Raw genomic sequence first — 16,640 nt, 5'->3', positions numbered from 1 at the left:
ATCTCCTCTGTACCCTTTCCAATGCTTCCAGGATGCTGCCTGGTTTAGAGAGTATGGATTATGATCAGAGATTAAGGGAGCTAGGGCTTTACTCTTTGGAGAGAAGGAGGATGAGAGGAGACATGATAGAGGTGTACAAGATATTAAGAGGAATAGACAGAGTGGACAGCCAGCACCTCTTCCCCAGGGCAACACTGCTCAGTACAAGAGGACATGGCTTTAAGGTAAGGGGAGGGAAGTTCAAGGGGCATATTAGAGGAAGGTTTTTCACTCAGAGAGTGGTTGGTGTGTGGAATGCACTGCCTGAGTCAGTGGTGGAGGCAGACACACTAGTGAAGTTTAAGAGACTAGACAGGTATATGGAGGAATTTAAGGTGGGGGGTTATATGTGAGGCAGGGTTTGAGGGTCAGCACAACATTGTGGGCCGAAGGGCCTGCAATGTGCTGTACTATTATTATTAAATCTCCTCTGTACTCTTTCCAATGCTTCCACATCCTTCCTATAATGAGGCGACCAGAACTGGACACAGTACTCCCAAGTGTGGCCTAACCAGAGTTTTATAGAGCTACATCATTACATCGCGTCTCTTAAACCCTATCTCTCGACTTCTGAAAACTAACACCCCATAAGCTTTCTTAAGTACCCTAACTACCTGTGAGGCAACTTTCAGGGATCTGTGGACATCTACCCCCAGATCCCTCTGCTCCTCCACACTACCAAGTATCCTGCTATTTACTTTGTAATCTGCCTTGGAGCTTGTCTTTCCACACCTCTCCGGGTTGAACTCCATCTGCCACTTTTCAGCCCTCTTCTGCATCCTGTCAATGTCTCTCTGCAATCTTCGGCAATCCTCTACACTATCTACAACACCACCAACCTTTGTGTTATCTGCAAACTTGCCAACCCACCCTTCTACCCCCATGTCCAAGTCGTTAATAAAAATCACGAAAAGTAGAGGTCCCAGAACAGGTCCTTGTGGGACACCACTAGTCACAACCCTCCAATCTGAATATACTCCCTCCACCACGACCCTCTGCCTTCTCCAGGCAAGCCAATTCTGAATCCACCTGGCCAAACTTCCCTGGATCCCATGCCTTCTGACTTCCTGAATAAGCCTACCATGTGGAACCTTGTCAAATGCCTTACTAAAATCCGTGTAGATCACATCCCCTGTACTACCCTCCTCTATATGCCTGGTCACCTCCTCAAAGAACTCTATCAGGCTTGTTAGACACGATCTGTCCTTCACAAAGCCTTGCTGATTGTCCCTGATCAGACCATGATTCTTTAAATGCCCATAGATACTATCTCATAAGAGTCTTTTCCAACAGCTTTCCCACCACAGACATAAGGCTCACTGGTCTATAATTACTCGGACTATCCTTACTACCTTTTTTGAACAAGGGGACAACATTTGCCTCTCTCCAATCCTCCGGTACCATTCTCGTGGACAATGAGGACATAAAGATCCTAGCCAGAGGCTCAGCAGTCTCTTCCCTCGCCTTGTGGAGCAGCCTGTGGAATATTCTGTCAGGCCCCGCGGACATCCGTCGTAATGTATTTTAACAACTCCGACACCTCCTCTCCCTTAATATCAACATCCTCATATTGTCCTCAATGTCATCAAGTTCTCTCTCATTGGTGAATACCGAAGAGAAGTATTCATTGAGGACCTCGCTCACTTCCACAGCCTCCAGGCACATCTTCCCACTTTTATCTCTAATCGGTCCTACCTTTACTCCTGTCATCCTTTTGTTCTACACATAATTGAAGAATGCCTTGGGGTTTTCCTTTACCCTACTCGCCAAGGCCTTCTCATGCCCCCTTCTTAAGCTCCTTTCTTGCTACCCTGTATTCCTCAATAGACCCATCTGATCCTTGCTTCCTACACCTCATGTATGCTGCCTTCTTTCACCTGACTAGATTTTCCATCTTGTTTGTCACTCATGGTTCCTTCACCCTACCATTCTTTATCTTCCTCACTGGGACAAATTTATCCTAACATCCTGCAAGAGATCCTTAAACATTGACCACACGTCCATAGTACATTTCCCAGCAAAAAAAAATCATCGCAATTCACACCTGCAAGTTCTAACCTTATAGCGTCATAATTTGCTCTTCTCCAATTAAAAATTTTCCTGTTCTCTCTGATTCTATCCTTTTCCATGATAATGTTAAAGGCCAGGGAGCGGTGGTCACTGACCCCTAGATGCTCACCCACTGAGAGATCTGAGACCTGACCCGGTTCGTTACCTAATACTAGATCTAGTATGGCAATCCCCCTAGTTGGTCTGTCAACATACTGTGACAAGAATCTGTCCTGGACACACTTAACAAACTCTGCCCCATCTAAACCCTTGGAACTAATCAAGTGCCAATCAATATTAGGGAAGTTAAAGTCACCCATGATAACAACCCTGTTATTTTTGCACCTTTCCAAAATCTGCCTCCCAATCTGCTTCTCGGTATTTCTGCTGCTACCAGGGGGTCTATAGAATACCCCCAGTAGAGCTCACTTCCTGTTCCTGTTCAATTCAAATATCAGAATGGGGAAAAATGTGAACTAAGTGACTTTGACTGTGGAATGATTGGTGCTAGTTTTGATTTGAGATTTGCTGATCTGAGATTTTGCGCATAACAGTCACTGTAGTTTAGAGTGGTGCAAGAAAAATTCCAGTGAGCGGCATTCCTTTGGGGGAAATGTCTTCTTAATGAGAAAGATTAGAGGAGAATGGCCAGGCTGGTTCGAACTGATAGGGTGACAGTAACTCAAATAGCTATGCTTTACAACAGTTGTGTACAGTGTTGTGCATTCACCTCTGAATGCATAATACATCGAACCTTGAAGTTAAGCTGTAGCAGAAGGGTTCTACTCCTGTACCTAATAAAATGGCCACTGATTGTAGCCTGATAGACTGATAATTCAAATTTGTTGTCATAGGCAGACATACCTAGGATATAAATGTCATGTAAGTCAACTGTTCGCAGTAAATTATAGACATGACAAACATAAATTACATTAACTTACGTTAACACTAATTATACTTAACCTATATGACAAAATAAGCAAAAATAAACATGATGACATTAGGGCATGTTGAGGGAGATGTAGTCCAAGGTAAAATTAGAATTTTTCAGGTCAGTTCAAGAATCTAATGACAATGGGTGAGTGGGGGCAGAATGTGTGAGCTGTTGAGCCTTGAGTGTGGAGCTGCAGGCTCCTGTACCACCTGCCTGATGACAGCAGTGATGGAGTCTGGAAGGAATGATTTGGGGTCCTTCAGTTGCTTGATAAGTCTGGACAGTTCTTATAATTTAGAAACTAATCTATTTTCAAGTGGGCTTGCATGTCTGCTGGGTTTGGGAGTGACTGTAACATTTTGAATTTGGAACTCAGGTTGAGTCCAGGTGGATTTGTTGTATTCTGTATTGTTGTATAAAACAATGTTGTATTAAACACATTGGCTTTGATGCAGCTGTTTCAGTAGGCAATGGGATCACCAATATTTCTGTGGTTCTGCAATTACATGAAGAACAGACTGGATAAGGATGGTATATTCCCATGATTCAGTGTTTTTTTAATGTATGACAATCCATTGGTGTGGCCACATTCTGAGTTTAGTTTTAAAGTCTACTTAATCACCACAGTGGCATTTAAATTCATGTCTCTGTTAGGGCTTCGCATTTAGCTTAATTTTGCAGTGGGCACTTCCAAGTGTTCTGTAGGCTAGCTTTCAATGGATTGGAGAGACCCCAGAGACTGGCTTTGAGAAATGTTGGCTTTTGATTACCTATTGCCACAGTTGTACCTAGTTCTTCTGCCCACTTTTGATACCTGCAATGCTGTTGGAGCTATTTTGGCTTGAGCTCTTATTTTCTGTAACTCATGACGTCTAGATGACCAGTCTTCTGCCAGTTTATTGGGGCTTTAAAATCTTGGGTCTTTGCAAAACAGCCTAATTTTGCAATTTATTATTTTCACTTAGTGGAATTAAGCACATTGTTCCTTGTATATAACAAAAACAAAACCTGCTGGAAGTTCTGTGCCGATTAAGCACATCAGGAGAAAGAGAAAGTGAGTTTGTATGTAAAGCTCGAGAGTAGTTATCAAGGAGGAGAGAATGAGGGTGTTGAAGGTCTGCAGCCCAACCTGTTTCAACACTGCTGTCAAAGGCACCAGCACCTCTGCCTTTCCTCTTGAAGGAAGGTTACATAATTGTCTTATTTTATAGCTTGTCACAGCTAGATGAAGAGGAGTGCAGTCAGGAGAATCACTGCCTTGTGACGTGTTCAATCCTGATCTTGGGTTCTCTGTGAACTTTGCAAGTTCTCCCTGTGACTACATGGATATTTTTCTGAGTGTACTAGTTTCCTTCTACACTGCATTGGCCACTAAATTATCTGCAGTGTATAGGGGATTTGGCAAGAATATGGGAAGCATTTTAAAAAAAGGATTTGTGTGGGATTAGTGGAATGGGTGGTTGATTATAAGCATGGACTTGATGGGCTAAAGGGCTTGTTTGATCTTGACCCAAATTGTGAGATGAGAACCACTTCACTGCTGTATTGATCATTGATGGAAGAAGAGGTTTACTAGAACATGGCCCGTTTGTTGGGGACCACTGTACTAGGGAATGCATGCTTTAGGTAGAAATGGTCTGACATTTTTTCTCTCTCTCCCCCCCCCCACCCCCACACTTTCTAACTTTGATTCCTCATCTTTTTTTGTTTCTCCAGTCCTGATGAAGTGTTTCAGCCAGAAACATTGGCTGTACTCTTTTTCCATAGATTCTTGGTCTGCTGAATTTCTGCAGGATTTTGTGTGTGTGGGGCTTGGATTTCCAGTATCTGCATATTTTTACTTTTTGACATCATTTCAAGTAGTTATCAGTTTCTGATTTGCTATGTGATTCATTTACCACAACGTGGTTTTCCTGCTATGGTAGAGGGAAGAAGTGTGACATTCAGTTAGTGGTGATGGTGTGGTATGGTGGCCTTGTTGGGTTTAGGTTGGTTTTGCAGGCTGTGTTCTTGATTTGGCCATCTTTAAACCAGTGAATCAGAATGTGAAGGATAAATTCTGAGTATTTGTTCGGTATAAATTGGTTTTGCAGCCAAATGGGTTTCTGAATTTTGAGGTATGGGGATGTGGTTAGTGGAAAAAAAACATAAATTACTGTGTTGCTTTCTAAGAACCATGTCTTTTTGCTATTTGGAAAGCTCTTGATGAAGGAAAATATTTTTCTACTGTTTGCAGTTTGTATTACAACTCCTGTCTTTTGTGGATGACTTTTGATATCCAGTTTGGTGTTTGCTGCACTCCTTGCCTAAATTTACAATGTCTACTGTTTTAAATGGGCCTCACTAAAACTGTCTTGTTGCCACAGCCATAAGTAATTGTGTTGTGGGAGTGGAAGCATCCCATCAGCATTTTGTTTTAAATGCCTATTGTCTTAAGGCTGGTTTATACTTGTGCGTACGTGCTACGCCGTAGCAGGCATGCATTGGTGTGCACTAAAACACTAGTTGGTGGTGGGGTTTTTATGGCACTGTGTTGAGTTTCTTTGTGAGAGACATGGATGAGGAAATGCATTTCAAACATTTCTGCATGTCGGCAGATAGATTTGACGATTTGGTTCATCTATATCGCATCAATGTACAGACATCGCAGAGAAGAAGCAACCGGAAATGCTGTTTACCACCCTCTGACTAAAGTAATTTCTCTGCATCTTAGTTCTAAATGGATGTCCTTCAATCCTGAAGTTGTGCCCTCTTGTCCTAGAATCCCCTACCATGGGAAATAACTTTGCCATATCTAATCTGTTCAGGCCTTTTAACATTCAGAATATTCCTATGAGATTCCCCCCCCCCCCCCCATTCTCTGAACTCCAGGGAATACAGCCCAAGAGCTGCCAGACGTTCCTCATACGGTAACCCTTTCATTCTTTCATTCCTGGACTCATTCTTGTGAATCTTCTCTGAACCCTCTCCAATGTCAGTATATCCTTCCCAAAATAAAGAGCCCAAAACTGTATACAGTACTCCCAAGTGTGGTCTCATGATTGCCTTATAGAGCCTCAACACCAACATCTAGAGGTATATTCCAGACCTCTAGAAATGAATGCCAACATTGCATTCACCTTCTTCACAACTGACTCAACCTGGAGGTTAACCTTTAGGATATTCTGCACAAAAACTCCCAAGTCCCTTTGCATCTCTGCATTTTGAATTCTCTCCCTATCTAAATAAAAGCTTGCCAATTTATTTCGTCCACCAAAGTGCATGACCATACACTTTCCAACATTGTATTTCATTTGCCACTTCTTTGCCCATCGCCCTAAACTATCTAAGTCTCTCTGTAGGCTCTCTGTTTCCTCAAACACTATCTGCTCTTCCACCTATCTTTGTATCATCAGCAAATTTAGCCACAAATCCATTAATACCGTAGTCCAAATCATTGACGTACATCGTAAAATACGGCGTTCCCTACACTGACCCCTGTGGAACTCCACTGGTAACTAGCAGATAGCCAGAATAGGATCCCTTTATTCCCAATCTCTGTTTTCTGCTGACCAGCCAATGCTCCACCCACGCTAGCAACTTCCCTGTAATTCCATGGGCTCTTATCTTGCTAAGCAACCTTGTGTGCGGCACTTTGTCGAAGGCCTTCTGAAAATCCGAGTACACCACATCTACTGCATCTCCATTGTCTACCCTGCTTGTAATTCCCTTGATTTCCTAACTGGAAGACCACACTCTGTGCGGATTGGTGATAACATATCCTTCTCGCTCACTGTCAACATTGGTGCACCTCAGGTGTGTGCTTAGCCCACTGCTGTACTCTCTGTATACACATGACTGTGTGGCTAGGCATAGCTCAAATACCAAATACAAGTTTGCTGTCAATACAGCAATTGTTGGTAGAATCTCAGGTGGTGATGAGAGGGTGTACAGGAGTAAGATAGGCAAACTAGTGGAATGGTGCTGCAGCAACAACCTGGCATTCAACGTCAGTAAGAGGAAAGAGCTGATTGTGGACTTCAGGAAGGGTAAGACGAAGGAGCACATACCAAACCTTATAGACAGATCAGAAGTGGAGAGAGTGAGCAGCTTCAAGTTCCTGGGTATCAAGATCTCTGAGGACCTAACCTGGTCCCAGCATATCGACATAGTCTTAAAGAAGGCATGACAGCGGCAATGCTTTATTAGGAGTTTGAAGAGATTTGGCATGTCAACAACTACACTCAAAAACCGCTGTAGTTGTACCGTGGAGAGCACTCTGACAGGCTGCATCACTGTCTGGTATGGAGGGGCTACTGCACAGGACTGAAAGCAGCTATAGAAGGTTGTAAATCTAGTCAGTTCCATCTTGGGCACTGGCCTACAAAGTACCCAGGATATCTTTAGGGAGCGGTGTCTCAGAAAGGCAGCGTCCATGATTAAGGACCTCGGTGGGCGGATGGCCTACTGCAGTTCCTATTTTTTATGTTCCAGCACCCAGGGCTTGCCCCTTTCTCACTGTTACCATCAGGTAGGAGATACCTGAAGGTACACACTCAGCAATTCAGGAACAGCTTCTTCCCCTCTGCCATGTGATCCCTAAGTGGACATTGAAGCTTTGGACACTACCTCACTTTTTTAATGTACAGTATTTCTGTTTTTTGCGTATTTTTAATAATGTATTCAAAATACGCAATTTTATTTGTTTATTATTATGTTTTTTTAATTTTTTACTCTCTCTGCTAGATTCCTTGTATACCCTCTCTTTTGCTTTTACTTTGGCTCTGACTTCACTTGTCAGCCACAGTAGTGTCCTTCTTCCCTTTGGAAAATTGCTTCTTATTTGGAATATATCTGTCTTGCACTTCCCTCATTTTTCACAGAAACTCCAGCCATTGCTGCTCTGCTGTCCTTCCTGCTAGTGTCCCTTTCTTGTCAACTTTGGCCAGATCCCTTCTCATGTCATTGTAATTTCCTTTATTCCACTGAAATACTGGCACATTGGAATTTAGTTTCTCCTTCTCAAATTTCAAAGTGAACTCGATTATATTGTGATTACTGTTCCTTAAGGGTTCCTTAACGCTAAGCTCTCTTATGACCTCCAGATCAGCAGAGCTGGTCCACTTAGTGGGTTCAATAACAAGCTGTTCTAAAAAGCCATCCCTCAGACATTCTACAAATTCTCTCTTGAGGTCCAGTACTGGCCTGGTTTTCCCAATCCACTTTCATGTTAAAATCCCCAACGATTATCATGACATTGCTCTTCCGACATGCCTATTCTGTCTCCTGCTGTAACTTGTAATCCATATCCTGGCTGCTGTTTGGAGGCCTCTATACAACTGCCATTAGGGTCCTATTAAGCTGGATGAACTCAGCAGGTCAGGCAGCATCCGTTGAAATGAGCAGTCAACGTTTCAGGCCGAGACCCTTTGTCAGGACTGAAGGAGGAAGGGGCAGGGGCTCTATAAAGAAGGTGGGGGAGAGGGTGGAAGGTGCCAATCAGGAAAGATCAAGGGGTGGGGGAGGGGAAGCAGGGAGGGGATAGGCAGGAAAGATGAAGAAGGAATGTAAGGGGAAAGTACTGTGGGTAGTAGAAGAAGGCAGAATCATGAGAGAGGTGATAGGCAGCTGGAGGAGGAGGCAGAGTGAAAGTGGGATGTTGTGAAGGGAGAGAGAGGGAATTACCGGAAGTTGGAGAATTTGATGTTCATACCAAGGGGCTGGAGACTACCCAGATGGTATATGAGGTGTTGCATCTCCAACCTGAGTTTGGCCTCATCATGGCAGTAGAGGAGACCATGTATGGACATAACCGAATGGGAATGTGAAGCAGAGTTGAAGTGGGTGGCAACCGGGAGATTCTGTCTATTGTTGTGGACGGAGCAGAGGTGCTCGACGAAGCGATCCCCCAATCTGTGTCGGGTCTCACCGATGTAGAGGAGGCTGCACGGGGAGCACCGGATGCAATAGATGACCCCAACAGACTCACAAGTGAAGTGTTGCCTCACCTGGAAGGACTGTTTGGGGCCCGGAATGGTGGTAAGAGAGGAGGTGTAGGGAAAGGTGTAACACTTATGCTTGCAGGGATAAGTACCAGATCTCCTGTTGCCACCCACTACAACTCTGCTTTACATTCCCATTCGGACATGTCCATACGTGGCCTCTTCTTCTGCCATGATGAGGCCAAACTCAGGTTGGAGGAACAACACCTCATATACCGTCTGGGTAGTCTCCAGCCCCTTTGTATGAACATCAAATTCTCCAACTTCCGGTAATTCCCTCTCTCTCCCTTCCCCCATCCCACTTTCACTCTGTCTCCTCTTCTAGCTGCCTATCACCTCTCTCACGCTTCTGCCTTCTACTACTACCCATAGCGCTTTTCCCTTGCATTCCTTCTTCACCTCTCCTGCCTATCCCCTCCCTGCTTCCCCTCCCCCACCCCTTGATCTTTCCTCGGATTGGTTTTTCACCTGGCACCTTCCACCCTCCCCCCACCTTCTTTATAGGGCCCCTGCCCCCTCCTCCTTCAGACCTGACGAAGGGTCTCAGCCTGAAACATTGACTGTTCATTTCAACGGATGCTGCCCGACCTGCTGAGTTCATCCAGCTTGTTTGTACGTGTTGATTTAACAACAGCATCTGCAGTGTACTTTGTGTTTAGGGTCCTTTTACCCTTGCCATTTCTTAACTCAACCCATAGAGAGTCTACACCATCCAATCCTATGTCATCTCTTTCCAATGGTTTAATATTTCTTAAATACACAGCACCCTTTTTGCCTACTAACCTATCTTTACGATACACCGTACATCCCTGGACGTTCAGCTCCCAATGGCAGCCATCCCATAGCTAAGTTTCAGAGATGGCCACATTGTCATATTTGCCAATCTGTAGCTGAAATTCAAGATCGTTCTTTTTATTCCTTAAGCTGCATGATTCAAATACAACACTTTTAGTCCAGTGTTTGTTGCTTTCTGTTTTAACTGCACCATGCCTCTGTTGCCCTGTAATTCATCCCACTGGCTTTGATTAAGCCTCATCTCCTGCCTGTTCTTTCTATAGTCTCTGTTGCATGCTATCTTTGATTTATTTGTTTTCCCCTTCCTCAGCCCGATCACTCCAGTTCCCATCCCCCTGCCAAATTAGTTTTAACCCTCCTTAACAACTATTAAATGTGCCTGCTAGGATATTGGACTCCCTTGGGTTTAGGTGTAACCCGTCCTTTTGTGCAGGTCGTACCTCCCCCAGAAGAAGCCCCAATGATCCAGGAATCTGAATTCCTGCCCCCTACACCAGTAACTCAGCCATACATTAATACGTCTGATCATGCTATTCTTGTACTTGCTAGCTCGTGGCAAAGACAGCAATCCTGAGATTACTACCCTAGTGGTCCTGCCTTTCAGCTTCCTACCTAACTCCCTGCATTCTCTCTTCAGGACCTCCTCCCTCTTTCTACATATGTCATTGGTACCAACATGTACTAGGACTTCTGACTGTTCACCCTCTCCCTTCAGAATACTCTGCACCGAAACCGAGACATCCCGTACTCTGGCACCTGGGAGGCAACACACCATGTGTGTGTTCTATCTATGGGAAAGTTAGTTTGTTCCCTTTGTAGATTTTTTAGACTGCCTGTGTCTGAACATGACAACTGCACCTATATATGAAAATTACAGAAATTTACTAGCCTCTTCATCTTAATGAAGGATTTTTGATAGATTATTTTTGTGGTCAAATATCTGAATTGTTGGATGGTGCTGATTTTGAAATGTAAGCATAATTTCATTAAAGCTTCCATTCATCCTTGTCTTTTACACATTGCACTTGGAGAACCTTTTATTATCAAATGGAAGATCAGGGACTCAAAATATTGACTCTCTTTTCAGTGATGTTACCTGACTCAAATTTACCAGCATTTTCTGTTTTGTTTTGGATTTCCAACACTTGGGAGTTTTCTAAATTTCATTGTCAAATGAAATTCCTCCTTTGAGTCCCAGGATTGTGCCTTCAGGAGCTCCTGGTTGGAAATGCATTTACTCTTTGTAAATTGAATCTAGTGTTTAATCTGAGCAGCCAAATATAGTCTTAAAACAGGTACCAAGGTGTTATGATTTTAACTACTTAACTAGAATATTGTTCTTTGTTATATCTGTCTGTATTAGTGTGTATCTGTGAATGTATCACAGATGCTTAGCACTAATTTTAAGAGGCACATGGAAGGGTATGTGCTGTGTTTTTGGCAGATTTACATTTCAGGCAATCAATTAGTTGAGCATTTTGTCATTTTTGGCCTTTGTTGAGCTATTACTGTAGAATATTAATTGATAAATTCAATTGCAAGAATTATTTGCACATGATTTACTGCATCAGTATATATTAAAATATTCTTATTAAATGCTTCTTGTCACTAAAGCATTTTGCCAGGCAGTAGAACCCAAATTCCATACATTTAGATAGATCTTCAGTTGTTGTGGAGGTTGTATTCATCGAGTCTTGATTTGAAAATGTGTTGAAAGTGGTAGGTTACTCCCTTGGAGGAAATGAAGATGTAATTATTTATTTGGTTTTGGTTTTAGTCTACTTCAGAGCAGCTGTCTATTAGCTTGTCCTTTTGACTGATAATGGCTTCAAGTACCTGGAGAAAATGGGGGGAAAAGTAAAAGGCTATGAAGTGTTTTCTAAACTGCTGCACTTGACAATACAAAATGTTTATTCCGTCATGTAGTTGTAATTATTATATAATTACCATATAACAATCACAGCACGGAAACAGGCCATCTCGGCCCTCCTAGTCCGTGACGAACTCTTAATCTCACCTAGTCCCACCTACCTGCACTCAGCCCATAACCCTCCACTCCTTTCCTGTCCATATACCTATCCAATTTTACCTTAAATGACACAACTGAACTGGCCTCTACTACTTCTACAGGAAGCTCATTCCACACAGCTATCACTCTCTGAGTAAAGAAATACCCCCTCGTGTTTCCCTTAAACTTCTGACCCCTAACTCTCAAATCATGTCCTCTCGTTTGAATCTCCCCTACTCTCAATGGAAACAGCCTATTCATGTCAACTCTATCTATCCCTCTCAAAATTTAAAATTTTAAATACCTCGATCAAATGTGGATGAATACTTCTGTTATTGGGCACTACTTATGTATGTTTGCTGCTGTATATTTGTAAGGCTTTGTGTGCTGTGCACGTTGTTTCTTTGAGGAGGTAAGTAGTCTTGGATAATTAATTTGAGCTCTGGAAATATTCTGTGGTTTTAAAAGTAAATCTGAACTTTGTGGTTTGTTATTTACTGAATACTGAAATATAGTTAAGAATTTTGGAGTCAATTAAAAAAAAATTAAACTGCAGCTCATTGTTGGAGGTGAAGAATGCTGGTCAAGTGTGCTCCTTGGCTGTTAGAAAAGATCTGTGAGCATTTGATAAGAATCTTGGAAGGTACTTCACATGTGAGTCAGTCAGGGTCATTTACATAGTATCTGATACTCCTGATGCAGCCCCCTCTACGTCAGTGAGAACTGACACAGATTGGACTGCTTCATCAAACCTCCACTCCATCTGCCACAAAAAGCAGATCTCCCATTGGCTTCCTCATTTCAATTCGACTCCCCACTTCAATTCTGACATGTTTGAATATGGCCTCCTCTACGTCCATGCTAGGAGCAAGCAATTTGGAGGAGCAGCTCCTTGTATTCTGTCTGGGTAGCCTATAACCTGATGGCATAAGTATAAATTTCTCTAACTTACGGTAATTTCTTCCCCTGTCCTCCTCTTTTTCCATTCCCCATTCTGGTTCCCCTCTTGTCCCTTCTCACCTTATTATCTCCCTCTGGTTTCCCTCCTCCTTCCTTTTCCATGGTTCACTGTCCTCTCCTGTGATTCTTCCTTCAACCCTTGCCTCTTCCATCTGTCCAGCTTCTTACTCCATCCCTCCATCCCCCTGGTCACCTTCCACCTCACCTGATCTGACCTATCACCTGCTAGCTTGTACTCCCCCTCCACCCTTGTTCCGGCTTCTGCCCCTATTCTTTTCCATTGCGGCCCAAATGTCAATGGATGCTGCTGGTTTGCTGAGTTCCTTAACGTTTTGTGTGTGTTGCTCAAGATTTCCAATGTCCGTAGAATCTTGCGTTTGTGTCAAAGGTTTATCCCCTTCAGGTCCAGAAGCCGTGATTATACTTTAGTTCTGTGGTTGAGCACATTCATTTTTGTTTTTCATTTTTGAGATGAAAATGCCACACTTGTTGGTGAAGAATGCTGTTTATTAACTAACAAGCTGCCTTATCCCATAACGTGCTGTGATTTAATATAGGAAAATATAATTAGGATCTAATCATTAAACCTTAAGTGTTTAAAAAAAATTTTGTGCGAGTGATTTTAGAGTTGCTTTTCAAAGGAATTTGATTATCTTCTTGTCTTCCTTTTGTTATTTTGTGAATTTCTTAATAGTATAAATTCTTGTTTATGCCTTTTTTTTTATATTTTGTATAGCCTTGGGCCTGGCCAGCTCGAGAGTTTCTCAGGAAGAAACTGATTGGAAAAGAGGTGTGTTTCACAGTGGAGTACAAGACTCCCCAGGGTCGTGAATATGGAATGGTTTACCTGGGAAAAGGTCAGATAATATTTTAACATATTGTAGTTATTGAATGAACAGTGTAGTCTTATTTCTGTCTTAGCCACTGAATGTTAGAAGAAAAAAATATATACTCAAACTTTGATTATATTTATCAAGAAAATTGTACTTTAATTTTGCTGCCTAGAAATATATTCATGTCCAAGTAATAGGCTGACTTAACAAATAAGCTGTCCTTGGGCTTCTAGTCAGGTAGCTCGAAGGGTTTGTTATATACACCAGGAATCTGGCTCCTTTTCTGTAAATTGTCTGGGTGAGAAGGGTTGAGAAGGTGGCAAGGGAATGGAAATTTTTTGTGATACCCAAGACTGTTGCTTTGATTTTCTAAAAGTCAGTTACAGGAATCTTCTGCTTTACCATAACTCCATCAGTTTCGTAGTTTGATAATTTAAAAGTAATTGAAAAGGCTAGGAGCAAAAGTGATAGAATAGTGCTGGGTGTTGGGAAGTTACTTTTCTTTGTTGCCTGGGGAACTGTTTTGGGAGGGGATGGATAAAACCTATTTGAGTGATTCTTTATTAAAGGCTTGTTTCCTAGTTTACTGCTTTCTGGATCGATGCACCAAATTTATTTTAATTTATGGTTATTCAGATACAGCAGGCGAGAATATTGCAGAATCATTATTAACTGAGGGATTAGTCGCAGTTCGTAGAGAAGGCATTCGAGGAACCAAGTGAGTACAATATACAATTAAGAAAAGCAATTTCTAATGAACTTGAAGAAACTGAAGTTCAGTTGTGCTGGTTTATGTCTATCATAATTGATTAAAGTATAATTCTACAGGGGCTTAAATGAACTTTCAAGTTCAAGTTTAATAATCATTTAACCATACACATGAATACAGCAAAATGAACCAATGTTCCTCCAAGGCCTAGGTGCACTAACAGTCGCAAGCAACACATACTTATGATAGCAGAAAATCATACAGTTACAAAAGTGGCCCCCAACCTAGCACTTGACTCCAGCTCTTCTCCCACACTGACTCCAGCATTTCCTTCCCTGTGCAACTGCAGTGGCCAATCTCGTGGCATGAGGGCCTGGTCCACCCAACAAAAGAGGCTGTGCAGCTCCCCTGCCATTGGTCTCTCCAATGAAAAGTTTACAGTATTCTACTTTACCAATCTCCACAGGGTCCTGCAATTACAAGAAGCACCAACATATTTTGTAATAAATTTAGCATTTTCTTTAATTTTGCAGTGGACATGATTTGGATTGAATGTGCAATATCTTCAATAAGATATCTAGGGCATTGAGGATGATAAGACTATAGTATTCATCTACTGTTTCCGATCATTCTGTTAGCACTTCAGTCTAGTTAAGGTCAGTTATTCAAGTGTTTGGATTAGGCTTCTGGCCCTGATTCCTAATGCACATCTTTGTTGGTTGAATAAAACGAATTATACTTCAAAAACTGAATTTATGTGTTAAAAGTGTGAAGGAATAATACTTTTCAGCTGCTGCTGAACGAACGTCTTTTGGCTGTTCCTCTGTAACCAAGTGCTGCATTTGTGCAAATTTTTGTTTATACAACTTGCCGTTCCTTTTATTACTGTACTCTATCTGGAGTTAAATGGCCAAGCCCAATCAGACTAGGAAATCTGCTTCAGCAACCGTGTCAGTCAGAACTGGTACAGGATTAGAGGGCCCTTTTTTTTAACAGGGATTCTTGCATAAATTCTTTGCATAATATGAATTACAGAGTGGTGGTATTATGGTATCTCTTGATAAGCTCCTGTGAGGCTGAAGCCATCCGTGTTCTACTGAGGTATGGTTTGTTGATATTTTTTCCTGTTTCTGTTTGTTGGGTTTATCACAGTCTCTTGCAGGAAACAAGTGGAAAATGAGGAGTATGCTGCTTTTCATGTTGGGGGCTGATAAATGGGCTTTTGTCTGAAGTACCATTTTTCTACGTCTAGAATCTGTTAATTGTGTTGTTTTTATTCTTAGTCCTGAGCAAGCCAGACTCTGTGAACTCGAGGATCAAGCCAGGGCAGCTAAGAAAGGAATGTGGGGCGATGGTGGTGGTTCTCATACTATTCGTGATCTTAAGTACACCATAGAAAATCCTCGCCATTTTGTGGACTCCAATCATCAGAAACCAGTTAATGGTTAGTTGTTTTGTCTACCGTGCCTTTTATCTTTTTGAGTCCTAAATTGCACTTAATAGTTATTGAATATGAACAGAAGGTGCTGTCAGACAGCATCAGTGGAGGGAAGAATGGAGTTAACATTCAAAGTAAAGCACTTTCAACAGAAATAGTGAAAGGTTATGTACTTGAATTGCTAAACTTCTCATTTCACAGATGTTGACTTACCTGATTTATTTCTTTTGCAATATTTCCTCTCTTCAGGTTTGCAACAAGTTGTGTTTTTTGACACTTTGGGAGGGGGGAGAAAGAAGATTTTTATGTTTTTTGTGTGGTAGATAGCTAACATGACATGGAGTTAATGGGGACTAAATAATTCAGCTTTTTCCTCATAGGGGTATAGAGACATAAGGTAGTTATATACTTTGTACTGCTGATGTTTTCATTAGACATCCAATTTGGAGGTTGCTTCACTGCAATGGGGATTAAGAGACGTGGTTTATTTATTTTGTATGGAGTAAGACACCAGTTCTCTTGTATGGGTAATGGGAACAATGGTAAAATTTATGGTAATTTCTTTGGGTTGTCTGCCCTGTTGGGCACAGTCTTTCATTGATTCCGTTATGGTTCTTGGATTTATTGAGTATGCCCCTAAGAACATTTGAACCGCGTGTGTCGGAACCCTTCCATATCAGACGCAGCGATTCAGATCGGGTTTATTACACCCTGTCAGGATAGATCCATAGAGTGTCTCAAAGCAGAGGTGGAGGAGTATGCCTCATGATCATCTCTTCTTGGTGCACAAATATATCAGTACTGTCTCAATTCTACTCACCAGACCTGGAATATCTAGCAGTTAGGTGCCCTCCTTTTTACCTTCCGTGGGAGTTCTCTGGAATCATTTTGGTA

The 16,640-nt window shown here is 42.1% G+C and overlaps 1 protein-coding gene across 1 annotated transcript in view; it reads left to right on the top strand.

The window, feature by feature from the left end:
* Positions 1 to 16,640, top strand: part of snd1 (staphylococcal nuclease and tudor domain containing 1) — a 990,315-nt gene that overhangs the window by 12,827 nt on the left and 960,848 nt on the right. The window contains exons 3-5 of the mRNA XM_059987006.1: positions 13,503 to 13,623; positions 14,236 to 14,317; positions 15,592 to 15,752. Coding sequence (XP_059842989.1) covers positions 13,503 to 13,623; positions 14,236 to 14,317; positions 15,592 to 15,752 — 364 coding nt within the window. The remainder of the gene's footprint in view (positions 1 to 13,502; positions 13,624 to 14,235; positions 14,318 to 15,591; positions 15,753 to 16,640) is intronic.

Source organism: Hypanus sabinus, chromosome 13, assembly GCF_030144855.1.
Source record: "Hypanus sabinus isolate sHypSab1 chromosome 13, sHypSab1.hap1, whole genome shotgun sequence".
Classification (NCBI taxonomy): Eukaryota; Metazoa; Chordata; class Chondrichthyes; order Myliobatiformes; family Dasyatidae; genus Hypanus; species Hypanus sabinus.
Note: the sequence above shows the minus strand (reverse complement) of the source record. Positions and strands in the feature narration are given on the sequence as shown.